At 44.5% G+C, this 27867-nt stretch overlaps 1 protein-coding gene across 3 annotated transcripts in view; it reads left to right on the forward strand.

The window, feature by feature from the left end:
• The window catches only part of TENM4 (teneurin transmembrane protein 4), a 752323-nt gene that overhangs the window by 636928 nt on the left and 87528 nt on the right, over positions 1-27867 (forward strand). For all 3 annotated transcript variants that reach the window (XM_054015769.1, XM_054015770.1, XM_054015771.1), the window contains one exon: positions 4906-5122. In XM_054015769.1, coding sequence (XP_053871744.1) covers positions 4906-5122 — 217 coding nt within the window. The remainder of the gene's footprint in view (positions 1-4905; positions 5123-27867) is intronic.

The following is a 27867-nucleotide window of genomic DNA, read 5'->3' on the forward strand; positions in this document are numbered from 1 at the left end:
GTCATGCGTATGCAAGTACTCCGTCCAGCTAGCCACCAGGAGGTCGGTGTCCGGACTGGGAACTCCATGTTGTTGTTATAAACCACCCAAAACATTTTTTAAAAGGAAATTACTTGTGGCCTTGATTCTGTAAGACTTCGCATGGTGAGCAGGTAGAGAAAGCAAGGTGGCTGTGTTCCAGCTAACCTGGAAGCTATCCCAGGGATGCAAATAAGGAACAGGGTTAGCATAGTCATCCGCATTGAACATGGTGACCTAGACTATGGGTACGTCTACACTTACCTCCGGGTCCGGCGGCAGGCAATCGATGTTCTGGGATCGATCCCGGAAGTGCTCACCGTCGACGCCGGTACTCCAGCTCGGCGAGAGGAGTACGCAGCATCGACGGGGGAGCCTCCCTGCCGCGTCTGGACCCGTGGTAAGTTCGGACTAAGGTACTTCGAATTCAGCTACGTTATGAACATAGCTGAATTTGCGTACCTTAGTCCGAAATGGGGGTTAGTGGGGACCGGGCCTTTCAAATGTGACTAATGATATTGGGCACCTCGATTTATGGGTGCCCAGTTTGTGACACTTTAAAGGGGCCTCACTTTTAGAAAGTGCAGAGCCACCAACACCTGAAAATCTAACTTGTTTCAGGGGTCTCGGGTTTGGCATCCCATCACTGAGGCACCCAGAATCAGTTGTCGTTTTGAGAAATCTTGCTCTGCAGAGTCCATGCCCCTTTTTATGCGTGCTCCCTCACTCTCACCCAGGGTAAAGACTCAGTGGGGTGCGATGGAGAAAGAGGTGTATGCAGACACATGGGTTTAAGTGTCATCCCAGCGTGCTGGTGAGGCACTGAGGGGAGCACTGCCTTCTTTGTCACCTGTCTCGTTTCTAGACAGTAGTAGCTTGGCGGCCTAATTAATGCAGGGCCCTGTGTATCTTTATTGGTAAGTCCCGGTTCTCCCTTCGATGAAAGTTTGCACTGAATAGCTAAAACCAGTATGGCTGGAAGTTGAAGCTAGACAGACTCAAACTGGAAATAGGGCACACGTGTTTAATAGTGAAGTTGATTGTTCTTCTTATTATTACTTGTATTGAGCCCCCAGTCATTGTGCTAGGTGCTGCATAAAGACAATAAAAAGATGGTCCCTGCCCCCAAAGAGTGTATGGTCCAAGTAACCCTTCGGAACAGCTTCCCAACAAGGTAGATCCTCCATCAATTGAAGTCTTTAAAACAATCCTGGATGGCTTTCTAAAAGATGTATTGTAGCTCAACCGCAAATTAATTGGGCTTAATGAAGGAATCACTGGGTGAAATTATCTGGCCTGTGTTATTCAGACCATCGGGCTAGATGATTGTCACGGTCTCTTCTGGCCTTAAAGTCTCAGAATAACGCCAACTGGATGCTTTGGAGCGGCCTCTTTCTCGGTGCCAGGAAAGCAGAAGTCATGCTGCTGAGCAGATTGTCCCTCTGGCAATATAGTTCCTCCTTCGTGTCTGCCCCTAGTTGAAGGGATTCATTGACGGTAGAGAGTCAAGTGAGGACTCTTGTGGTTATTTTTGAAGCTGTTCCCCCAAGGGATGCACCACGTAGTGGACGTGGTAGAAAAATGTTGGTGTCACAATCTCCACAGGCTACAACTTTAGTTACCTGATGGTAACCTTTCAACAACAACACATGCCTCGTGGTTTGATTACTGTAATTCCCTCCACGTGATTTAGGATCCAGCAACAAATTCACTTACTGATCTGTGCAACCCGGGGCATATTATGGCCACTGTGTACCCTGCCCCCTACATCAGTGGATTGACTTTAAATTGGCATCCTTGGTTTTTAAAGCCCATGGATCATATTTGAGACCTCTTCCTTGAGTCTCCCTCTGACGGATAGTTATGCTCTTACACCATCCACCTGTTAGGAATTCTGTCAGACCTCTCAGGTCAGCGTGCCTTTGCTGCAATTGACTGTAGGGTGCAGTACTCATTTCTGTCTCAGTCCATCATCCCACCTTTAAAAAAACACCTCCAGCCGTTGTGTGTATCAAAGGTGTTTTGGAGTAGGACCCATCTGGCCTTGTCAATACCTTCTTCCCCGATTCTCTTTGCCTCTCTTTTCATACTGCGCCCCTTCACTTGTTTTCATCTCTTGGATTATCGGTGCGTGATTTTTTATGGCATTTTAATTTGTTTTTATTCATCTGTGTAGCTCCCTGAGCAACTTGCTTTGTGGGGAGGGCTCTTCATAAATGTCACTTTATCCTTACGACTTTGACAGGGAAAGTAAGAGCTCACAGGATGTGAGAAGACACAGCTGTATGCAACATCATTTATTTCTTCTTACCATTCACTGAAAGACACCACATTGATAACTGATGGGCTTTTTTACAGTAAAAAACAAACGAAAAAGATACTTGGATGGGTGGCTGAACATCGTTATTTATTATCTGGTTTGTAGTTTAACTCTTGCAGGTTTTTGGGACGTCTCAGACACAAGCAGTCCCTACATTTTCCAAGCTGAAAGAAGTTTAGCACTATAGCTTCCATTAAAGCCAATGAGAGTTGAGTAGCTAAATCTGTGTTCAACTCACAGGGAACTTAAGGGCTATAAGATGTCAGTGACATGGTCCTTTGGTGTAGTTATACCCAACTTAGAAAACAAGGACTGAAAAGTATTAGGAGAAAGGCTAATCTGTAGCCTGGTTCCCAGGATTCCTGCATATGCGAGATATTCTCCTCTGTATCTGCTCCTGAAACACACATCTGCAGCTTTCTGTGAAGACAGAAATTCCTTGCCATCTTACAATTTCAAATCCCAAACTGCAGCTCTCATGTCTGAAATAAAGACAGGGTAATGAAAAGGTATGGTACAGCAGGTTTGCCAGCCTCTCACTACAGTGTCTGCAGCCTTATAAAACATTATTAATGTGTGGGAGCAAATGACAAGGTGTCATCTCACTTGAAGCTGTAATCTCTACAGTAATGGGGTGGGGTTTTTTTGTTTTTTTTTAAAAAAGCTAGATATAGATAGACATATTAGAGCTACACCGTTCTTTATTTTTTAAACTGTGTCTCAGATTCCAACTGAGATTCAACCTTGCAAAATCCTACTTGCCCAATCATCTGTTTCTTTTGATGGGCAGCTAAAATATAGTTAGTACTTTTGTCATTATCATCATTCATCATGAGACAAGGCAGATGGGCAGATTTTGTGTGTGAGCTGGTGCATTGTCATGACAATTTGGAAGGAGTTATAGAGGGAGAGATAAGTACCGACAGGAAGAGAGGTAATAGATTGGATTTTCAGAAGCACTCAGCGGTGGCCTAAATGAGCTCCCATTAATATCAATGGCAATTAGCCAACACTGACCACTTTTTAAAATCTCTCTCTCTCGCGCGCACGTGCACACACACACACAATCGGCCAGATTCTGTTCCTAGTTACCCCGGTGTGAATTTGGAATAATTGCTTTAAGTCAGGGGAATGTCTCCTGATTTATATCCGTGCAACTGGGCTCAGACCGTGACACACAGTGTGTAGTAAAGGCAAGCTGATTTGGTTTATTTTGCAATAATTTCTTAGAAATTGAAAATATTCTGTCCTGCCACCTGAGGGACAGTTTTACTGTCCATGCACATTCAGTTTTTGACTCTGTGCTGAGACTGCCAATAGGATACTAGCTACTGAGGGTGGTTTGGCTGATACGGATCGCTTCTAGGGGTTGGTCTGACAGCACCGTACATTTCACGTAAGCCTCTGAGCAGCCATCACATGGTAACAGTTTTCATTCCCTATCAAACTGCCTTATTTGAACTGATGACTTAGAAGTGAAGGGCTCCATATCCCATTAACCAAGCCCCAAACGTCTAGTCCCTTAATCTGATTTAAGAATCCATCTCAAGTGCATGCTAACTACTTTTATTTTTGAATGTAATGCTTCACCAAACCCCCACAGAGCTATCATGCTTTTTCTTTGCATTTCCTTCCCTGTCGTTGTTTATTACCAAGATGTTTGTGATGAACTGTGGCATCACAGAACGTATTGGGGAAGAGAGGAAGAGTCCTGTGGAAATTAGATGCTTCTGTTTACACACATGGTTGCTTGGCAAACAACAATACTTAATTCTAGTAAAATATGCTTAGTAGGCTTTCCTCGTGCATGTGACGGCTAGTGCTATTTTTATCGCAAATTGAGTGCTGGTGAAAGGTACAGGATTGACAGCCGGGGAGTGTGAAGCCCTCTGTTGATCCAGAGAATAGGTACGGCACAAGCAGACGCAGAGCACACTTCCCCTCGCAGGCCCGCTTTATCCCTTTCCCCACCACTGAATCTTGCAGGGACCACTCCTTTAAGTGTGAGACTGTAGTTCAGCTTTCCAGCACGGAGCTTTAGCGGGTGGCTCCACTGACTTCAATGGGGCTATGGTGAGTTGCACCAGTTAAGGATCTGGGCCTCAGTGCCTGCTTAGCCCTGAGTGTCTGCTGAAAATGGAACTGATGGCACCAGGTGTGGGGGTCGAGGTTTAGATTCCTGGCTCTAGGGAACAGGCCTGAGGCACCAGACTCATTTCACATAAGCTAAGAACAGCCATCAGATGGTAACAACCTTCACTTGCTACCAGCCTGTCTGAATTTGACGGGGTGACCAAGAGCGAGGTGAAAAATTCTGTATCCTATTATCAATCCCCTGAGATTTTCAGTTCTCCTTCTTTCAAAAAAATCTGCTATCTTGAGCTTCATCTTTTCCATTCAAATAGCTTTTAAAACAACAAGCCATACCCTGCGCTGGTGTAAATCTGTGTCACTCCATTGAAATCAGCAGAGCTTCACAAAGGTCCACGAGCAGGGGATCTGGCCACTTGGATGTGTCTCACGCACCTTGTCACTGCTGCTCTCAAATCTCCCTTTCCTTTCTGCAGATGGCTTGGTGGACTGTATGGACCCAGATTGCTGCTTGCAGCCTTTGTGCCATGTTAACCCACTGTGCCTGGGCTCACCTGACCCCCTGGATATCATACAGGAGACTCAAACCCCCACATCCCAACAGAACTTGCACTCTTTCTATGATCGAATCAAGTTCCTGATTGGCAAGGACAGCACACACGTCATCCCGGGAGAGAATCCATTCGATGGAGGGTAAGTGTTTGGGGGGGATTTTAAACAAGAATTAAAGCTCAAGTTCTACCTTCCCAGTCAGAGGTAGAATGGGGAATTGTGTGCAATGAAATACTAATAAAGAACAGCAGAAAGATGCAGGAGACAAACACTGTGTCATCACTACCGTCCCAAATGCCTGCCTATGAGAAATAGATATCTGAAGAATTTCATAACTAATATAAAGCTGCTGACGGTCCTCCCAGGGATAAGGCACACACAGATCGAGAAATTAAAGAGACAGAGCCGTTTTTCTGCACTATCAAATCCATACCCTCTCTGTTCAGCTTTTCATTATACTCTTTCCTCTAATGGTAAGACTCGGTTGCTCTGCTAATCTTTGTAGAGTAGTGGAATTAATTTATCTGGTTCATTCTTTGTCCATCTGTTTCCTTTATTAATCAGCCCTTTTCAGGAAACCTTTTTATCTCCCATCTTACATTCATCCCAGGGTGTATCCCATGGGTCAGAATCCACCTGTCGGTTTCTGTGAGACTGCGCACAGTTGGCCTTAGAATTAATTCAGAAGTGTGTTCCATTTAGACTACATGCCCATGCTCCACCTTGGGTGAAAGTGGTTTTCCCACTCGGAATGTGCTCTCTAGCAGTGATGAGCTGCCAGAATGTTAATAACCGGGTCCCTACCAGGTCTTCGGCGGCACTTTGGCGCCAGGTCCTTCAGTGCCGCCGAAGACCTGGAGTGAGTGAACGACCTGCTGCCGAAGTGCCGCCGCCAACCCGGTAGGGAATCAGTTATTAAGCGCCGCTTGGTGAGTACAAGCCCGAGATCCCCCACCCTAACTGCCCCCCGGGGCCCCACCCCCTACCCAACTCATCCAGCTCCCTGTCCCCTGACTGCCCTGACCCCATCCACCACCACCCCGACAGACCCCTGGAACTCCCACGCGTACCCAACCCCCCCCCCCCCGTTCCCCGTCCCCTGACCGCCCCCCCAGAACCTCCGCCCCCTCCAACCACTCCCTGCCCCTTATCCAACCCCTCCTCCCAGCCCCGGCCCGGCCCCCTTACCATGCTGCTCAGGGCAGCATGTATGGATGCCGTACGGCCCGCTGGAGCTCACAACCCCACCCCCTTACCGTGCCTCTCAAAGAGGCAGGAGCTGCAGAGCTGCCCAGGAGTGGTCCAGAGCACTGGCGCCGGGCTCTGCGAGAGGGGGGAAGATGAGGGAGGGGCCGGGGGAGCCTCCCCAGGCGGGAGCTCATGTGGGCCAGACAGGACGATCCCGTGGGCCGGAGTTTGCCCACCCCTTTAACAACCGGTTCTAAACCGGTTTCTAAATTTAACTCACGCGAACCGGCTCCAGCTCACCACTGCTCTCTAGTACCAAGGTTCCTTTGCAGTTGCTTACTTAAGCTTCCGCTTGCTCTGCCAAGGCGGTGCACTGGCAGGAAGCAGGAGAATAAGACACTTCCTTCCTGTGCAAATGGCCCAAGAAGCCAGTGAGTGAGTGCTATTAATCCAGCTTGGTCCATGGTTTGGCTTCCCTTGTTCACACGAATGTGCTCTGCAACAGTGCCCTGAAAACAGCAATCCCAAGTTGACAGACTCTGCATCCCCTCCCATCTCAGTTACAGAAAGGAGTTGTAACTAGAGTTACAGCCTCATGTTACAAATGACTATTAAAGGCCTTCAAAGAGCTTGAAAAGGTCCTGCAGCATAGAGAAGGCCTGATATTTCTCAATGTAAAAAGTAAGGCAGAAAGTAGGATGAAGTTTTTTAATGCTGAGACATTCATCATCATCATCATCATCATCAGAAATAGGGAACAGCAAGAATCACGTCTGCCGTTCATGCCCCAAATCAGCAAAGTGAATGCCTAACTTTAAGCACATGAATAGTTCTGTTGAAGTCATGGGGCGACTTGTGCTTACTGTAAAGCACATGCTTAAATGCCTTGCTGAATTCTTGATAATTCAGTGATCATTCGCTATGTTCTGAGTTCTGTCTTTCGGAAGCTATCATGGGAAGGGTTCTAGACATCTCTGATCAAACTTGGCAGTGTCAGAGTTTAAATTCAATCTAATTAATTATCCCTTATGTTCCGCTTTCCCAGAGAAAGTAGCTGTGCCATGGAAATGCATTGGAATTGTAAACACCTAATTTGGCATGCTCCTAGGGCCAATTCAATACTTGCAATTCCACAGCCACCCCAGGCGCTGTTGAAGCTGATCCCAGGTTATTCCATGGATCAGCTGACAAAAGGATATTGCCCTCGGTACCCCATGCGCACCACCCTCTGTGACTCACCATCTAGAGTGGTCCTGGAAGCTGACCTCAGACGTGAGCCTCTTAAAAGTACGTCAGTGTCAGTGAGTCTGCTTGGTATGCTGTTGTCCATGATTTGCCTCTCTGCTAACTACAGGCCTTTGGATTAAAGCCAAGCAGTCATCATGTAGCAAGCAATGTTATCTTTATCAGTCTTCAGAAGACTATACATTTTATAGCTGGATACTAAACAGTGCAGACTCTTGCCTAAGTGTTAGTTTAGCAGATCCTCAACTGTCAGATACCAGGATTCTTAGTTATTGCAGTAAAAAGCATGTACCAGAACACGGAATAAATTATACTAGAAATTTCATTTTCAAGATGATATTTTTGGGGTAGCATTTCTCAAGGCTGAGCTGTCAATCACGAGCATTATTATAGGGGAATCTGACGTCAGATCATGTATAACAACATTTTTTAAGGACAGGAAGATTTGTTATATGTAGATCCAACATTATGTCCATGTTTAATGAGCTTTCCCACTGACAACTGAAGAACTGTCGGATTCTACTGTCCATATATTACAATGCAATTTGTTTGTGTTCTTTAAGAGCCTACGCTGCTTTCAATAACAAGCAGATATTCCAGGAATTACTCAGGTCACCCATTCATATAGTGGGTGAAGCTGCCCAATAATGTACTGATATGACGAGAGTGAAATTCACTCCTGTGCCCCAGTACAAGATCTATGTTACAGCTTAAGTGCCACTTAAGTCCTTAAAAACAGGGCTTAAATGGTTCATAGGCTTTGGGCTGGCTCTCTTTTCTGCTCAGGAGTGGATTTCACCTCCAAGTATGTAAATATCCTACTGCTGAAAGATGTGAGCTCAAAAGAGACATCTGCCACCCAAAAGGCTGAGGTTTCAAACATCCCTGGCACGTAAAGCTCTTCCTTTGCTAGAACAGGGAATGCAAAGATTAAAATTAATGGGACAGGTTTCATAAATGATTATTTTTCATTTATAACATTGGAACTAGTAAATTGGCCTTCCTGTTTAATCTACTTTCAGCATGAAGAGCTCTGCAATTACATCAGTTATTTATGACATTTTGCTATTCTTTAAATATCAACACTGGGTGATTATCAATAAATATGGCCTGCAGACATGCCACCTCCAGCTGTGATGTCACATCTCACAAGTTAAACAGCCTTGATCTTAGCGTAGAAGCTCTCTAAGGAAAACCCATGTGCTGCAGAAAGTGATGTTAGTGGCTCAGTAGGTGGGTACTTCTTCTTAGCAAGTGCCAGGCCAGTGCCCCAGCACGGTATCAGGGACACTTGTGACACTGAGCTGCTGGAGGTGCTGTTATTCTGACGAGATGTAAAACTCGGGTGCTGAGCCCTTGCGGTCACTTTTCACGGGGATTGAGATGTTCTGGACTAACAGGATACTCGCTATCCTGAAGTTTTGGGTGCTGTTGCTGTGTGCCGTTTAAAGCTATCACTTATCACCCGAGAGGTGGCAACTCTGCACTATTCCTACCCAGAGAAAATGTGTGTGGTCAGTAAAGTGCTCTGGGATCCACTCCACAGGGCTGATAGGGGGACACACATATGCACACCATTTATCATTAACATCCAGAAAACAGAACACAGATTCTTGTTGTTGAATCTTCCCCGCTGCTTGTGTCGAGTGTGTGATAGGCAGATAATAATCTTGCTGCTCTCAGTGAGACTGCTTGCAGAGGAAAGTAATGCTTGGCGTGAGTCAGGGTGGAAGCATTTGTTCCTAAGCGATGACATATGTAGCCATTTCCTTTTTCCCTTCCAGGGCCATACCCTGGCCTGTCTTGTCTGCCTGCACAATGGGGGTGGATGGGGAGAGGGTGCAGCGAGTCTGTCTACTGCACTGGAAGTGATCAGAATTCTGGCCCCTGTTTTACCTTCTGCACTATCCAGGAAACTCCCACGTCAGTGTAGGAGTTACTCGGCTCCTGCATGGGGGAGATTAGCACCCCGGAGTGCAGAGCAGGGGGAATCGGCAGTAGTGGGCATCCCAACAGGAGCAGGGTGGGGAGTGGGTCTGAGCAGGGGGAGGGGTCCACTCAGCAGTCTTTAAAAATGTGCTGCAGGGTTGCTGTTTCTGTGTGCAGTCCATGCCTTCAGCGCCCTGGAGAAGGCATTCTGCCTGCCTGCTTTTGTCCTCCATGGGGAGAATGCCTCCAGCCACTGTGGCTGGTGTGATACCCGTCTGTGGCCCTCCCACTAATGCAGCAGCAGCTTCTAAAGCCACAATCTAGCCCTCCCTGTCTATTTATTGCTTGAGTTTGTATGTAATGCTATTGTTGGAAGGGAGGTGTTTATCATCCCTGGTGGAACCATATCAACACAGTACGTTTGCATTTCCTACATGGCCTGTGTAGAAGTGGCAACAGAATGAAATATATGACAGAATACCTATACAATACATCCCCTGGGCTTTAGAGACGCAGCTTAGCTACCCTTTAGAAAGAACAGCAGTGCAGATCATCTAATGGAGTACAAATAAACGAATATCTCATGACAGCTAGCCTTTGAGTGAATTTATTATTGAATTACACTCTAGCTTTTTAAGAACAAGCTGAGCTGACAAGCCACCTCATCATCGCAAAAAGGGGAGAAAAAAAAGACAGTGATAAATTACCCTGATGGATAAAGGTAAAGACCGTGTCTCCTCCAAAATACCAGCAATTATATAGTATTCATGTCTGGGTAAAAAAAACAAAAAACAAAAACTGCCCATATTGAAATGAGTGTTTATGATGATAAAGCAAGTAGCTAAATTAAATTCTGAATGCACAGAATGTCTTTTTGCATCATTTTGATGAACAGATAACAAGTACTCTTCTTGTGGCACCTTAGAGACTAACAAATTTATTAGAGCATAAGCTTTCGTGGACTACAGCCCACTTCTTCGGATGCATAGAATGGAACATATATTGAGGAGATATATATACATATATATATGTATATATATCTCCTCAATATATGTTCCATTCTATGCATCCGAAGAAGTGGGCTGTAGTCCACGAAAGCTTATGCTCTAATAAATTTGTTAGTCTCTAAGGTGCCACAAGTACTCCTGTTCTTCTTTTTGCGGATACAGACTAACACGGCTGTTACTCTGAAAGTACTCTTCTGCCACTTGATCATTCTTGTATTGATTTCAAAACCACTTACTTTTGCTCTTTGCTTTGTATCTTTAAGCCGTTCTTAGTTGTCCGTCACCATAAAGAGCAGGGCAAGATGCACTGATGTCAAGTTGCTGACTTTCAAGAGGGACACCCGATATCCTTGTTCTCTCTTGAGGGACAGTGTCAGACAGTAGTCTAAATTCATGGCCCGCGGAGTCTCCTATGTCAAGTGTCAGCATAGGACTAAGCTACCTCTGGAAGCCAGGCATAGAACAGACTTTTTTCTATAGTGTGTTTTAAAAGAACTCAGAGTGTTTTGAAAGAGTATCTGCTTTTGGCCCCCGGATGGATTATGACACAGCTGTCATGTAAAGCCATGACTTGCATCTGAAGAAGTGAGGTTCTTACCCACGAAAGCTTATGCTCCCAATACTTCTGTTAGGCTTAAAGGTGCCACAGGACCCTCTGTTGTTTTATGTAAAGCCATGATACTGTGCTGTCAGTATAATTAACTTTCCGTGAACCCACCATAATTATATGCGCAACTGGAAACAAGGAAAAGACCTATGGAATAGAACTCAGTGTTGTGTATGAGTGCCCTCGTGAAGATTGTCCTCTGGTACTAGCTACAGAGAGACTCTCTTCCCTCCCTCCCTAGAGCCAATACACAGGGAAGGAAGAAGATCCAATGGTTTAAAATTCTGACTGGAAATCAGATTTCTTGGGTTCTCTTTCCAACTCTGCTACTGATTCCTGATATAACCTGAAGCTAATCATATCACCTCTCTATGCCTCAGTTTCCCCATCTATTCAATGGGGATAACAACGTGTACCTACCCTAGAAGAGTGTTTGAGGCCAAGTTACTAAATGGTTATAAAAGCGTGTTGAGTTCTTGAGATGGAAAGTACTGTATAAATGGAACAGTTTGGTATTTTATAATATATAGTGTGTATGTTTTTTATTATTTTTTATTATTATTTTGCACAATCAAACCCTACCTCATCTATTATCTAGTGCAGGGGTCGGCAACCTTTCAGAAGTGGTGTGCCGAGTCTTCATTTATTCGCTCTAATTTAAGGTTTCGTGTGCCAGTCATACATTTTAACGTTTTTAGAAGGTCTCTTTCTATAAGTCTATAAAAGGGGTTGGCAACCTACGGCGCGCGTACCAAACATGGCATGCGAGCCGATTTTGAGTGGCACGCTGCCTGCCCGGTGAGAGGAGGAGGAGGAGGGGCAGAGGGGCCGGAAAGCGCCACGCTGGGGGAAGAAGCGGGGGAGGAGGGAAGCTTGGCTGCTGCAGGACCAATGTTTTGCCTCCTGCCTCCACAGGGGAGAGCGGTGGGGGGGTCCCGGCCCCCTGCCCCACTCAGCCCCCCCGCCCACCGCTCTCCCCTGCAGGGACAGGAGGCAGAAGCTTGGTTCTGCGGCAGCCAAGCTTCCCCCCCCCGTTTCTTCCCACAGCGTGGTGCATTCCGGCCCCTCCTCCTCCCCCTCCCTCTCCCTGCCTGCGATGGCCTTTGCGAGGGGGAGGGGGAGCAGAGCCGAGCGGCAGCGTGCTCCCGGCTCTGTAGAGGACGCAGAGAGAGGTAGGGACGGAGCCTGGGGGAAGGGGGTGGAACAGGGCATATCCCTCCCAGCCCCCTGCCGTGAGCCGCTCAGGGCAGGGGGCTGGGAGCACCCCCACGAGCTGAGCACCCCAGCCCTCTGCCCTGCACCCCCCACACACCCCCAGCCCTCTGCCCTGACCCCCCACACACACACACTCAGCCTTCTGCCCTGAACCCCCCCACAGACTCAGCCTTCTGCCCTGCACCCCCATGCCCCCAGCCTTCTGCCCTGAACCCCCCACACACCCTTCTGCCCTGACCTCCCCTCAACACCCAGCCTTCTGCCCTGCACCTCCACACACCCAGCCCTCTGCCCTGACCTCCCCCCAACACCCAGCCTTCTGCCCTGCACCTCCACACACCCAGCCCTCTGCCCTGACCTCCCCCCAACACCCAGCCTTCTGCCCTGCACCTCCACACACACCCAGCCCTCTACCCTGACCTCCCCCCAACACCCAGCCTTCTGCCCTGCACTTCCACACACACCCCAGCCCTCTGCCCTGACCTCCCCCCAACACCCAGCCTTCTGCCCTGCACCCCCACCCCCCCAGCCCTCTGTCCTGACCTCGAGTCCCCCCAACACCCAGCCTTCTGCCCTGTACCCCCACATGCCCCCAGCCCTCTGCCCTGACCTCCCCCCAACACCCAGCCTTCTGCCCTGCACCCCCACCCCCCCAGCCCTCTGTCCTGACTTCGAGTCCCCCCAACACCCAGCCTTCTGCCCTGTACCCCCACATGCCCCCAGCCCTCTGCCCTGACCCCTGAACCCCCCACCCCCCTAGCCTTCTGCCCTGCACCCCCACACCCACCAGCCTTCTGCCCTGACCCCTGAACCCCCCACACCTCTCTGCCCTGACCCTTGAATCCCCCCACACCCTCAGTCTTCTGCCCTGAACCCCCCACATCCCCACTGCCCTCTGCCCTGACCTCTGAACGCCCCCCCCACACACCCAGCCTTCAGCCCTGTACCCTCTGCCCAGACCCCTGAACCCCCCCCCAGCTCTGGGGTCCCGGCTGCCGGCCCCTTGCCACTCGGCGTCCCAGCCACAGGCCCCGCTCAGCCCACTGCAGGCCTAGGTGAACAGAACTCCAGGCTGGAAGCGGACTGAGCAGGCTGGCGGCATAAGATCAGCATTTTAATTTAATTTTAAATGAAGCTTCTTAAACATTTTGAAAACCTTGTTTACTTTACATACAACAATAGTTTAGTTATATAATATAGATTTAGAGAGAGACACCTTCTAAAAAACGTTAACATGTGTTACCGGCACGCGAAACCTTAAATTAATGTGAATAAATGAAGACTCGGCACACCACTTCTGAAAGGTTGCCTACCCCTGGTCTATAATATATAACGAAACTATTGTTGTATGTAAAGTAAATAAGGTTTTTAAAATGTTTAAGAAGCTTCATTTAAAATTAAATTAAAATGCAGAGCCCCCCCAGACTGGTGGCCAGGACCCGGGCAGTGTGAGTGCCACTGAAAATCAGCTCGGCACGCGTGCCTTAGGTTGCCTACCCCGATCTAGAGCTAAAGCCAATCAGCTGATCCTGGCCAGAGAGCTACAGAATGTGGAAGAGTTGGGGAGATAATGCTGTCCAAGTCTCGTGGTTTAACCCTTTCAGCTCAGTTCTCAGGGATTTAAAATGCAGATCTGCATAGTACCCTTGGAAGGGGGCTTTTGTTTGCTTTCTCCGTGTCTCCCTGTGTCAGGTGATAGTCAACTGCCCAGACAAACACGTAGGCCTTGTCTTCACTGTTAAAAAAGGTGTATTTGGGGGGAAGGGGTCTGACTAACACAGGGGAGCTATCCTGAGGTAAAAGCACTGCGAAGACAAGGCACTTTAGTTTTACTATGAGGTAACTAGGCAAAGTTAGCCTGAGGTAGGGATTTACTTTACTTACTTTACGTGGTGGTAAAATGAACGTGCCTTGTCTTCACTATGGAATAGCTCCCATGGGTTTGTTACCCTGTGGTAAAAAATGCATCTTTTATAGCACTCAGGATAAAGCCTGATACAGGAGCCTGAAACTAAAGTGATTAATGCAGTCCCCAAGTTCACAATCTTGTGTTGTAACTGCATCTCCATACGGCCTTCTGTTGTTCTGGCTTTAATCTGAAATATTGTAGTTAGGCCTCTTTGTCTCTGGAAGAGCTTGATGTGGACACAGAACAAAGTGATGATGCAGTAATGCATCCACTAGCTAGCTTCTGCCTGAGATCAATTTTACCATCTGCAGGAGACGGATGCAACAGAGAGGATTGTGAGGTTCTGCTGATAATTTCCCTGATGTCAGCTGATCCAGCATGTGGCTTTGGATTGGCTCCTGGAGGCCCATCACTTGTCAGAGCTGGGTATGTTGGTCTGTAGTAGAACAGCACACATGTGATGGAACTAATGAAATACAGCCACCTCTTGGGTGAAACACAGAAGCTGTTAACAGAGCACAGCAACTCTGTATAGACCAGGGATCGTCAACCTTCGGCACGCGACCCGTCAAGGAAATCTGCTGGCGGGCCGGGACGGTTTGTTTACCTGCAGCATCCGCAGGTTTGGACGATCACAGCTCCCACTGGCCACGGTTCGCTGTTCCAGGCCAATGGGGGCTGCGGGAAGTGGTGGCCAGCACATCCCTTGGCCCACACCGCTTCCCGCAGCCCCCATTGGCCTGGAATGGCTACCACGGCCAGTGGGAGCTGCAGTTGGCCGAATCTACAGACGCTGCAGGTAAACAAACCGTCCCGGCCCGCCAGCAGATTTCCCTGATGGTCTGCGTGCCAAAGATTGCTGATCCCCAGTATAGACAGTTTAGGACTGGGTTTGAAGAAGAATACCTTATCTACTTGAACTGCATCATTATCATTAATAGGTTTGAATAAACCTTGATATAGATCTATTCAGTGTACTTAGTGGAGAGTCATGGTGTATCTAATATGTTACATATTATTATTATTTATTATTATTATTTTATTAATGATAACAATTTCCTATCCCCAGCCTTGAGATTAAGGAGACATTTTTACGTTTTAAGAAAATACAAGATGTTTTTCCACCATCTCCTTGTCCCCTTCTTTTATTGCTTTCTGCTTAAGTGGCCTCTTTAATAACTAAAGATCATGTTTTCTGAAACTGAAAAGAGCAAAAAAGAGGTCAGAAGGACCAAAATAGCTTCCTTTACTTTGGTAATATTCTCCTTAAGCAAAGATAGGGTGTACTTTTAAAAAATCCTCTCTCCTCTCCAGAGGACAATAAATGTATGTGCCTTTGACTTCAGCCTTCCTTTTGACTTAAAAATGTAGAGTATGGTGACATTTCATACCATTGTGATTTTTAAATTTCAATATAAATAATTCTATGCCATAAGCTACTGCAAATATATAGAGATAGTAGAAGGATTCATGTACATGAAAACAGGGATGAAGTTCCAATCCTTTTGTACGTTTCTTTCCACAACATTGATAAAACGACCCATACCATGATCTTTGCCCATTTGCAGATTCTTTAATTGAATGCAATGTTCACCAAGTCATCAAAAACAAATCCTGTGATATGGTTGACATATCCAGTCAGTAGAGAGTATTGGGATACAATTTGTAACCAAAGATTACAAAATATTCGATACTTATTACCAATGATCCTTTGATTATTCTCCTGGGGCTTCCTAATGGAAATGGTTATATTCAAAAAAGCTGAAGAATTAAGATCTCATCTGCTAGTAGCTGGTAGACTACTGATAGTCTTTCAACAGGGAAAGAAAACTAGTTCAAACCTAGAGGAATAGTTCAAAGAAAATATGGGAGCTTGTTGTCATGGAAAAAATAATTCATCAATTACATCCCCAGCAAAATAAGTGTAGGACAAATAAATATCGGGTTACCATTTATTCAATACTCGAAGTATATTTGCCTGCAAAAATCTCCACACATCTGTCCAATTTTTTTAATATTAGTGCTTAATAGGCGTGCCTGGTTTGATAAATATGAGTAGGGTCAGTAGTTCCATTCAATTTAATAAAATGGCCAGTAACATCTTCTGGATGGTTTAAAGAGGCTCCCTCTGTATTATGGTAATACCCTGCTAAATAAAAAGATTTGATTATTCTCTGGTTCATAATGTTTCTCTGAACAAAAAGAAACCATGCTAACTGTTGTAATGATTGTCATTTTGTTTGACATTTACATGGCAATGATTTTTAAACCTGCTAAAACTTCCTTAATAAATAAATTGCTTTAGTACAACCCCCTCCCATTGAAAAAATCTATATACTTCCTTGATCTACTCTCTTCATAAGTCCCACAATTCAAAATTATATCATTACAATGCTAGCAAACAGCCTGTAGATTGTTTAATAATCTTTTTTCTGCAGTGCCCACAAGAAGTGAGCGAATTACATCATTAATATTTAAACAATGTGTTCCTCCTCTTGTGTGTCCCATTTAGTCCTTCTATCACTGTGTCTGTCTTGTGCAGACTGTGAGCAGGAACTGCCTTTAGTTTGTGTCTTGTACAGCACTGAGCACCTTGCCAGAGCTTTCTAAGAGCTTACTAATAACTATCAGTAATACTAATTATAATATCTGTGAGATCAGTAAGCAAATTCTTCCACAATTTGATTTCACAAGCCTCATGAGACCTGGCATAAGAATAAGCATATAATTCATTTCTGAGATTTACTGCACTATAAAGTTCTTACTTCTCATAGAAACAATGTCTTGTAGCATCACATTTTTGTAAGGTATGAAACAGGGCTGGCCTTACCCTGAGGCGAACTGAGGCGGCCGCCTCAAGTGCCAGACTGTGGGGGGAGGCACCACTATGACCCAGAGTGTAGAAAATTGTGTCTGCTGCTGGTGCATATGTATTCTCTCTTCTCTAGATGCAGAGATGGTGGAGTGCTGTGCTGGAGGGAGGAGGGTACAAGAGACATAACAGGCAGGCAGGAGAAAAGTTAAGAGGGAATAACAGAAAGCAGCGGGAGCTGCAGGGAGAGAGAAGGAGGAGCCTTTTATGTACTTCTCTAGCACCCCCAGGAGCCTGGACTGATTAACACCAGCTTCACAGGGACCATCCTGTTTCCTGCTGCTTCCCTGAATCCACTTGAGGAGAACAGGCAGTCAACTGAAGTAGTAGGACCCATTTAGGCCCTTAAGATGCTGATATCTTCCCTCACTCAGGCCCTGCTACCAGCCTGCTTATTTGTCCCTTTCAACTGAGTGTTAACACCCACTATAACTGGCACAGAACAGCAGTCATGAGTGAAAGAAGAAAACACCCCTCTGGGGCAGCATTCAGAAAAAGAAAGAAAGCAAAGGAAGCTTTTCTATCTAAGCAGGAAGGAGCTCTTCTGAGATACATAGAGACAGATGTTCACAGTGAGCCTTCCGGCCCCAGTGAGGATGTGAGTGGTGAGGAGATGCCTGATCTTTCAGTTAATCAGAGTGCAGGTGACCTGGCAGCTACTGCAGCATCCATATCTCATATCAAATGAATGTAACCATGCACATTCCTGAAGAAAAGTGTAGATCAGAGAAGAGTTTGGTGGAGGCGCAAGAAACAGCTGCTGCTGAATTTAGTTCCTTAAGTGTAGATGATCCAGGACTGTGGACCCACTTGAGCAGTAGCCTGAGGGACTTCCTTGTACTGCATGGGCCACAGCAAGTGAAAAACTTCATGTTCCCCAAAAACAATGAAAATAGAAGTTTCCATCCAACACATTACTGGCGTGAAATCCCCAATGGTGACAAAGTGGAGAGGCCATGGCTTATGTACCTCCATGCTGCATACTGTTTTTGTTGCAAACTCTTCCAGTCGAATGTTCCAGCCACATTGGGTTCTACAAGAACAAAGGACTGGAAAAATCTGACTAGAAATCTGGCATGCCATGAGAAGGCAGCAAATCACCAGAGAGCATTCCATAGGTGGAAAGAGCTTGAGATGAGACTAAGGTTAAAGGCCACCATAGATGATCAGCGTCAAGAGAAGATTGCATCAGAGTCTCTTTACTGGCAAAATGTTCTGAAAAGGCTCATTGCCATTGTGAGAATGCTTGCTACCCAAAACCTAGCACTGCGTGGCACTTCAGATCCGCTGTATGTGCCAAACAATGGAAATTTCCTTAAAATTGTGGAGCTGATGGCTGAGTTTGGTGCTGTACTCCAGGAGCATCTAAGAAGAGTCACCACTCACCATTACCTTGGAAAAATAATTCAAAATGAGATCATTTTCTGTTGACAAAAGTCAAACAGAAGATTGTGGCAGATCTGAAGTCAGCAAGAGATTACTCTGTTATTCTGGACTGCACACCTGACATCAGCCATATGGAACAAATTACTTTAATGGTGTGTTTTGTAACAACAACAGAACCTAGTGAAAATGTCCCTGCAATGGTGAATGTCAGAGAGCATTTTCTAGAATTTATTGACATTGATGATACTACAGGAGCTGGTATGAGACTTAAAAAGCTGGAAGATCCGGGAATTGTGATAGCTAACATGAGAGGTCAAGGCTACGATAATGGTGCCAACATGAGAGGAAAGAACAGTGGAGTGCAGACACGGATCCGAGAGTTAAACCCTCGAGCTTTTTTTGTCCCATGCAGTTCTCATTCATTGAACTTGGTGGTCAGTGATGCAGCATCAGCTTCTAGTGAGGCTGCTGAACTTTTAATGTAATTCAAAGCATCTCTGTATTTTTCTCTGCATCAACTCATCGATGGCAAATTTTGAAGCAACATCTGGGAACATCCTCTTTGACACTGAAACCACTGAATGCCACACGATGGGAAAGTCGAGTGGAGGCAATAAAGCCTATCAGACACCAAATTGGGAAGATAGATGATGCCATAGTTGCCATTATGGAGGATAATGCTATGACAGGAACTGTTCGTGGGAGAACAGTGGCAGAGGGAAATGGAATCACCAGAAACATACATAACTTCAAATTTCTTTGTGACTTAGTGTTGTGGCATGACATACTGTTTGAAATAAATGTTGTAAGCAAGAGACTCCAAGGTGTTGACCTTGATATATCTGGAGAAATGGAACAACTGGACAAAGCAAAGTCATACCTACAGTCTTACCGGTCAGATGAGGGATTTCAAAACGTTCTGAAGAGTGCACAGTAGTTGGCAGAGGAACTTCACACTGAAGCTATTTTCCCACCCATTCAAGAATACAAGAGTCACCGAAGAAGAAGACATTTTCATTATGAGGCACGAGATAATCCCATAAGAGACCCCAAACAACAGTTCAAAGTTGAATTCTTTAACCAGGTGGTAGATTGTGCAATACAGTCAGTTGAAGAACGTTTCATGCAGCTCAAGGAACACAGCAGTATATTTGCTATGTTGTATGATATTCCAAAACTCCTCACTATACCTGAAGAAGATCTACACCAGCAATGCAGGGCACTAGAGACAGTGTTGACACATGATGACGTGCACGATGTTGATGTGAATGATTTAGGTGATGAACTTTCAAGATACATTTCAGCAGGATCAACTCCAAAGGCTGTTCTGGAATATTTTGTGCACAAATAAGATGACCGCTCTTTTTCCAAATGCTTTTGTTGCTCTGCGCATAACTTCTAACACTTCTTGTAACAGTAGGGTTACCATATTTTAGTTTTAAAAAAGGAGGACACTCCACGGGGCCCCGGCCCCGCCCCAACTCCACCCCTTACCCGCCCCCAACTCCGTCCCTTCCCCAAAGTCCCCGCCCCAACTCTGCCCCCTCCCCTGGGCCGGCCCTGATATGAAATTAACCTAACTCATCATTATATGCAAAAATAGCTTGCACCATAAGAGCTACTGAAACCCTCTGAAGGGCTAAGAACCTAAAGCCCTGATTATCTTTCCACTTACACAAGTGTAAATCAGGAGCAACTCCTCTTAGAGGTACACCGGTGTAAGTGAGAGGAAAATCAGCTTTTAAATCTTTTTTGATCTAGGACATTATGGGAAGCAATGAATTCCACTTAGACCTTACATCATAGCATAACATAACTTTATTTTGTATAGCACTTTCTATGCAAACTGTGTCCGAAAGTACTTTTTCAGGGTTCAGTAGTATAGTAGGCGTTAAATATTATCTAATTGCTCAAGTCACTGCTAATGCAACAGTCTTCTCATAATTTCCTGTTTTGTGGAATACCTTTCCTATATCCTGCTGCCTCATCTTTCTTCTTCTCATTACAAATCTCATCTGAAAAGTCATTTTTCCCTGGAAATGGTGATTTGATAAGGCAGAGAGATCCAAGATATTATAGATGGCAGGAGGAGCAGCAGAAGCTTCTCCTTCCAACAGCGGCCAAATTGTTTGGCAGATCAGAGAGGAGAATGTGCTTCCAGAAGGAAGAGAGAGAGCCTGGGATTGTGAAATAGAACCAAGTCTAATAGGGGTTCTATAACCAATAAGGCAGTTTAGAACTAAATCCTGACATCAAAGTGGAGTTGTTCTGTGGAGGTGATTATGTGATCATGGGGTTTTTACAAGTGGGAAGTGTTTCCTCACATAATGTTATTTTGTTACTAAACTGGCATGCACCAAAGGTGCCTTTTTAATTTTGGAGAACTACAGCTGTGAATAGCTTACTGGCAATATTGCCAGCAGAATGGTGGCCAATGGTGTTGGAGAACATCATTGTCTACTGAGAATGACTAATAACTACTCCTATAAAGTCTACAGTGTAAGTCTGCATTGAGCAGAATGATGGCAGAAATACATAACGCAGGGATTGAAAAACCGGACACTTGCTAGCCATGGAACTAAATCTACACAAGAGAGGTAAATACAAAAGGAGTTCAGGAGAGCTGGCATCTTCTCAAAGAGACAATATGAAAGTGCAACAGCACACAATCCCAATGCAAAGGAAAGAAGAGAAGCTAGTAACAGGCCATTGTGGCTACACTAGGAGTTCTTTAATGACCTAAAAATTAAAAAGGAATCATACAAAAAGGGGAAACATGGATAAATTACTAAGGATGAATATAAAAGAATAGCACAATCATGTAAGGACAAATACAGAAAAGCAAAACACAAAATGAATTACACCTAGCAAGGGACATAAAAGGCAGTAAGGTGAATTGTAACTAGATACTTAATTAATATTAACAATAGGAAGGAACACAAGCCAAAATAGGGAAAGACCAAGTTAAAGAATACTTAGATAAGTTAGATGTATTCAAGTTGGCAGGGACTGATGACATTCATCCTAGAGTACTTCAGGAACTAGCTGAAGCAATCTCAGAACTGTTCACGATTATCTGTGAGAACTCTTGGAGGATGGGTGAGGTCCCAGAGGACTAAAGAACGGCAGACATGTTCTATCTTTAAAAGAGAGAAGCAAAGAGGACCTAGAAAATTGTAAACCCATCAGCCTAACTTTGATACCTGGAAAGATACTGGAACAAATTATTAATCAGCTTATAAGCACCTGGAGGACAATGGGGTAACAACTAATAGCTATCATGGACTTGTCAAGAACAAATGGTGCCAAACCAAACTAATTTCCTTCTTTGACAGGGTTGCTGGCCTAGTGCATGCAAGGAAGCTGTATATGTGATATATCTTGATTTTAGCAAGGCTTTTGACACATAGTCCCACATGACATGTTCATAAGCAAACTAGGGAAATGTGGTCTAGATTAAATTATTATAAAGTGGATGCAAAACTAGTTGAAAGTCTGTACTCCAAGAGTAGTTATCAATATTTTGTGGTCAAAGAGGGGATGTATTTAGTGGGGTCCTGCAGGGGTCTGTCCTGAGACAATAGTATTCAATATTTTGATTCATGACTTGGATAATGAAGTGGAGAGTATGCTTATAACATTTGCGGATGACACCCAGCTGTGTGAAGGACAGAATTAGAATTCAAAATGACCTTGATAAATTGGAGAATTGGTTTGAAATCAACAAGATGAAATTCAGTAAAGGTAAGTGCAAAGTATTTCAATTGGGAAGGAAAAATCTAATGCATAACTACAAAATGGGGAATAACTGGTTAAGTGGTAGTACTGCTGTATAGGATCTGAAGGTTCTAGTGGATCACAAATTAAATATGAGTCCACAAAGTGATGCAGTTGCAAAAAAAGCTATCATTACTCTGGGGTATATTAACAGGAATGTCATATGTAAGGCAAGGGAGGTAATTGTCCTGCACTACTTGTCACTGGTGATGCCTCAGCAGGAGTCCTCCTCTGATGGTGGCACAAGAAGTAATTGGCCTGACCTGCAGGTAGGACAAGAAGGTGAGACTGAAGTAACTGGCCTAATCTTCAGCAAGGAAGATTAGGTTAGATATTAGGAAAATTGTTCCAACTATAAGGGTAGTTAAGCTCTGGAATAGGCTTCCAAAGGAGGTTGTGGAATCCCCGTCATTGGAGGTTTCTAAGAACAGGTTAGACAGATATCTGTGAGGAGTGGTCTAAGTTTATTTGGTCCTGCCTCCGCACTGGGGGCCTGATTATATGACCTCTCACTGTCCCTTCCAGCCCTACATTTCTGATTCTATAAAAAACAAGGTAGAGAGATGCTCAGATACCATGGTGATGGGCTTGGTGCAAAAACCCAACTAGAGTACACTGTGAATCTAGAGCTTTTATTGTACATCTTGGTAAATAAAAGCTTTATGGAGATGCCTCAGATACCAGCTTCATTATCTGTATTCCTAAAAGAATGACAGCATTATACTGTTGTTTTCTCTCCAGTTTTCCTTAACCAGTTTAAGTATTGGGCTTTGAATATAACATTTTGATTAATTGCCTGCATTATTTGAGACTGTATATTTTTGTAGAATGGGTGACAAAATGTAGAGCATTTCTGCAAAATATTAACAATTAAAAAACCAAACCCATAAAAGAACATCGCGCTTTCCTGGTGCTCAAGTGATGGGGCATGTGTAGCTAACTTAGAGGCATAGGTTAAAAAAAGAGAACCGATCGAGTTTAGTTCCTGCAGACAGCCTAGTTTTGACTTCCCAGGGCTGAGCTGGGTCGTTTTTGTTTTTTGCCTGGCATTCCTTTTCGCCTGTCTCTCCACTCCATCAGCTCCTCAGGAAGTGGAGCTGCGGAAGCTGTCGCAGAATCTGTCTGTCAGTGCCACTTCAGCAAATCCCTGAGTGCACAGTTGGTCGGATGTCAACATGTTTAGGTCCTCTTCAGCCTGACACTGGCATTCTGGTGCTCCATTTATTGGCAAGGTTCTCTGCCTAGCCTAATTAATTTGTTTTGAATCCCAGCTGCCTGACATATGCCAAACTCTTTCAGGAACTCGCTTGTGTTATACATAGCTGTGTGGGAGCCTTTCTGGATGGCTACTTTTTAATTTTAATTTTCCTTGTTTTTTTTTTAAGTCTTTCTTGTTTAACGTCTCAAGAACCCTTCGTTTCCATTTTCTTACCAAACTTCATGATTCAAGCAACATCCACAGGTTTGTTGAGTAGTTGTCAGCTGTCGACTTTCCACACTGCTAAACTAAACAGGAGGAGTCAGATTGTGGCTCACCCTGTGCAGGAAGAGAGTGTAAGGAGTCTTCTCCCTCATAACTGGGAGGCCAGGGTCCAGGAACTGCACTAGGTTAGCACTGCCATTGGCACTAGCTTCCAGGGGTAGAATGGGATTGTATGTTATACTGTATCCTGTGCTATAAATGAGCAAAAGGATGACAGCAGCAAGTGACCCAAGACTACATCTGTAATGACTTGCTTTATTGGTAGGATTTTTCTCTGGCATTCGTCACCAAGGTATCTGGGCACATCACAAACCAGTACCACAATACCATAGCAGTATAAGTACCTATGTCTAAGACAATAGAACATTACTCAGTTTATCCTCACAATGTCCCGGTAAGGTAGAGCAGTGCTATTATTCCCATTTTACAGATAGGGAACTGAGGCACAGAGAGTCTATGTGACTTTCCCAAGGCCACACTGAAAATCTGTGGCAGAACCAGGAATGGAAGCTAGATCTTCTGATTTTGACATGAGGGCTTTAACAACAGAAACGTCCTTCCTCTTGATTCATTTTGTGGAGCTCTGGTGGAGCCCCATCTAGAACAGAATGTTCAGTTCTGGGCACCTCGGTACCAAAAAGATGTCAAACGAAGTTGGAAGTAACTTATAGAAAAGTAACAACAACGAATATAGGGATGTGGGGAATTCTGAGTGGAGATTAAAAATATTTGATACAAATAACATGGCCAAAACATGGCTGAGGAGGTGGGGAGGTCATGTTAATCATCCAAACGTATTTGAAGCCTTTCAACTTCCAGGAAAAAAGGAGCTGGGGTTGTGATACAATGGATTGTGACTAGGAGTAATGGGGTAACACTAAGAAAAGGAAAAATTAGCATGAAGACCAGAAAATAATTCCTAATGGTGAAATCTATGAGCCTCATCCAATGTCTGTTTTAAGTCAATGAGAGTATTTCCATCAGTTTCAACAAGCACCAGATTAGACCATGTTAGACTATGGTAAAATTTCCCAAGGAAGTCTTTCAGGAAAAGGAATGTCTTTATTTTGTCTACTGTACAATGCCAAGCATATTTCCAGCACTAAACAAATAATTATTAATAATAAAGCTTTGGAAATCCCACTGCCTGAGATGTTTAACATTAAACCAGACAAAGAGCTAGGAAACATACTGTAGGGAGCAATCTTTCTTGGCATGAAGATGGATTAAATGACCTAGTTGGGATTTTTCCTTTGATTTCTAGTATTTTATAACTATTGGCATACTTGGATTCCCACCCACCCCGCATATAAATACAGGTCTTACTAAAGAAAACAGTACTCTCTCTATAGCTGTGGAAGGGGAGAGTGAATGTGTCTCTACTTTTGATGGCACTGGGCCCTAGATCATACCCAGGGGGACAGGTGGACATTAACTTAATCTTCTAGTGATTACAAATTACTTCACAAAGCAATGGTCTAAAATTACTTTGCCTCAGACTTGCCATCTAGCAAGCCACATGGTAGCAATTCGGCAATGATTTAGTGTTCCCTAATTATAGGGAAACCTCTATAGAAAAATAAAAGACCAGAGGGGTTGGGAAAGGCTAATTAAAAAACAGACTGGAGAACTGGTTATTGTAAAACAAGGGATCTGCACAGCCACATGTAAACGCAGCCTGAAAAAAAATAGTTCAGCCAGTGGATGAAATATGTTAATAATTCATTGGAAAGACAAGTCTACAGCAAAGAGACATTCAATTTTGCTCAACTGCAGAAAACATCTTCAGTGCTGGCCAAACTAGACTGATGGAATAAATCTTCCCTATTAACATGAGAGATAATTTTATGTAAATATATTGGGAGACCTTCCGAGCAGGGCTGAGAGTCTTTGCAGTACCACTTAACGTGTTTGCAGTGTAATTGCATTTAGACCAAGGTCTTCTGAAGGAAATGGCTGACTAAATTAGCATTAACCAGGTTCCTGGGGGGCTGAGTGCATTGTGGGTAGTCGATTTTGCCTCCAGAAAGGACACGATGACACTGGAGAGGCCAGCTGCTTACAAAGCACAGCGTTAATTGTTTTTCCCAAATGGGGCAAATTTTATCAACTGGGGAAGTAGAAAATTTGAGGATCTGATCAGGCAAAATCTGGGATTCAGTATCTTTCTCATCTCCATCCTGCTTTAATTAAGTTCAGATATTTGTACGCACACTGCCCCAGCTTCTTTTTATGACTATGATCTGAGAAGAACTACCCTCTGGGAGTAAAGGAGTCGTTATAGCCCTCACGGGGATTCCTGGGGGCCAGGTAGGCTTTCCTAAGAGTTACTTGTCTCTGAAGATGGGCTGTCTTAGTCCAAATCGGCAAGCAAAGAAATATGGAGCAAAGAAGCTGAGCATGACAACTAGAAGAGTTATTGAGAAAGGGAGGGGGTCACTCAATGGAAGCTAGAAGTGCAGATGTGTTTGTTAGAGTTTCCGCTTTAGAGGGAGTTCTTTTGCATATTTTTATTGTGCCTGTAACTGTATGGCTGTTCTTTATCCCTGCAGTCCCGGGTGCCCATGAACTCATGAAAGCTATGGGCCAGATCCTCAGCTGGTGCAAAGCAGCAAAGTTCTGTTTACACCAGCTGAGGATCTAGTCCAGTGTGTTGGCTACAACTTTACTCACAGGCTTTCATCTGCTTAGACTCTGGGAGAGTTACCATCATAATTGTTAGTTATCTTTTGCCTAGGGCACCAATTAAGGCATCTACAACATTTAGTCTCTTTTTTTTTCTTTGCTTGTAGTTTGTGGGGAGGCAATGGAAGAAGGTAGCAACCCTTCTCCATTATCTCATAAAAATGTGCTTTATTTGTATTTCAGCGCAACCACTTTCAAATGAGCAAGCAGCCATCAGTAATGCTTTTAGTGTTGGTTTGAATAGGTAATGGTAATTCAGCCTGCCGAGTCCATTGTTCCCAATAGCAAGAATTTCTTGGGCTTCAGAAGAGGAGTCCACAGTGATGCTTATCCTTCCACAAAATGTAAGGATGATCAGAAGGCTCAAGGACTTGGTGACCATTTCAGACTCTCCTTCAGCTCTCACTGAAGAAGATGAGAAGAATGGTTTTGTGGATAATGTTGAGGACTCAGAATGGAAGTTATGGGTACTGCCCCTGGATGGGTCCACAAACTTGACTACTGTGAGCCAAATACTTTCCTGGTGGTGTTCTGTCAACTTCAGTGGGGTTACAAGAGGGTGAATTTGGTCCTCTGTGTCTTCATTTCCCCATCTGTCAAACAGGGATGGTCATTTACCCAGTGTCCTCGGATGTCACAGAGCTGAATTGTGAATACAGTGCTTTTTGATCCTTGGCTGGAAGGTGCAATGGAATACAGAAATTATTATTGGTTTATTGATAGGATTGCTCCTCCTTCCACATCTGTGTGAATTGGGAGTAATTCTGTTGAAGTCATTGGAGCTACACCAGAGTAAAACTAATATAAGTGAAATAAAAAAACGGTGCATTGTATCTTGTTTTCTCTGGGACTGACCAAGGGGAACATGGGAATCAAGTGAGTAGATATTGGAGTTGAACTTTGAGCTTTTGTTTCTGTTTACCTAAATGCCAACTTTTGAGTCATACTCTGCCATCAACATTTGTACGAAAATCTCTCCTTAAATCAATGGAGAGTTCTGCTATAACTGGATGGCATGACAACTAAAAAGTCTATCTTCTATGTCATGGAATAAATATCCAGTGAAATCCTTACTTGCTACAAATATTGGTTCTCGCTGTGCCATACAAGCTTTGCTGTGTTGATGCACCCCTGAGGCAATAACTTGTGGACTCTGTGGTGTTCCATGGTAATAAGAGATCATGTAAGTACTTTCCTAGGCATTGAAGGCCAGATCTTCAGCAACTGTAAATCCATGTGGCTCCACTGAATTCTCTTACTACAAATAGATGGATTATAAATTGAGCTCTGGTGATTTACACCAGCAGGGGGTCTGGTCCTAAAGCAGTAGGAACATTGGTTTCCAGTCTCTGCTGGCTAGCATGACATTGCCTGCAAAAATCACACGTCCTATTATGTTGTTATCACTCAGAAAAATAAGTACCTTGAGATAGACACTGAGATCTGACACTATTAGATACTGTTCTGTTGTTTGCATGCTCAATTGCTGTAACGTTCTATAAGGAACACATCTGATTCTGGCAAATTTGTCGTCATATTTTCTTCAAAGCAATAACACTTCCTTATGGAATATGGAAGACCTG

This window comes from Malaclemys terrapin, chromosome 1 (genome assembly GCF_027887155.1).
Source record: "Malaclemys terrapin pileata isolate rMalTer1 chromosome 1, rMalTer1.hap1, whole genome shotgun sequence".
Taxonomy (NCBI): domain Eukaryota; kingdom Metazoa; phylum Chordata; order Testudines; family Emydidae; genus Malaclemys; species Malaclemys terrapin.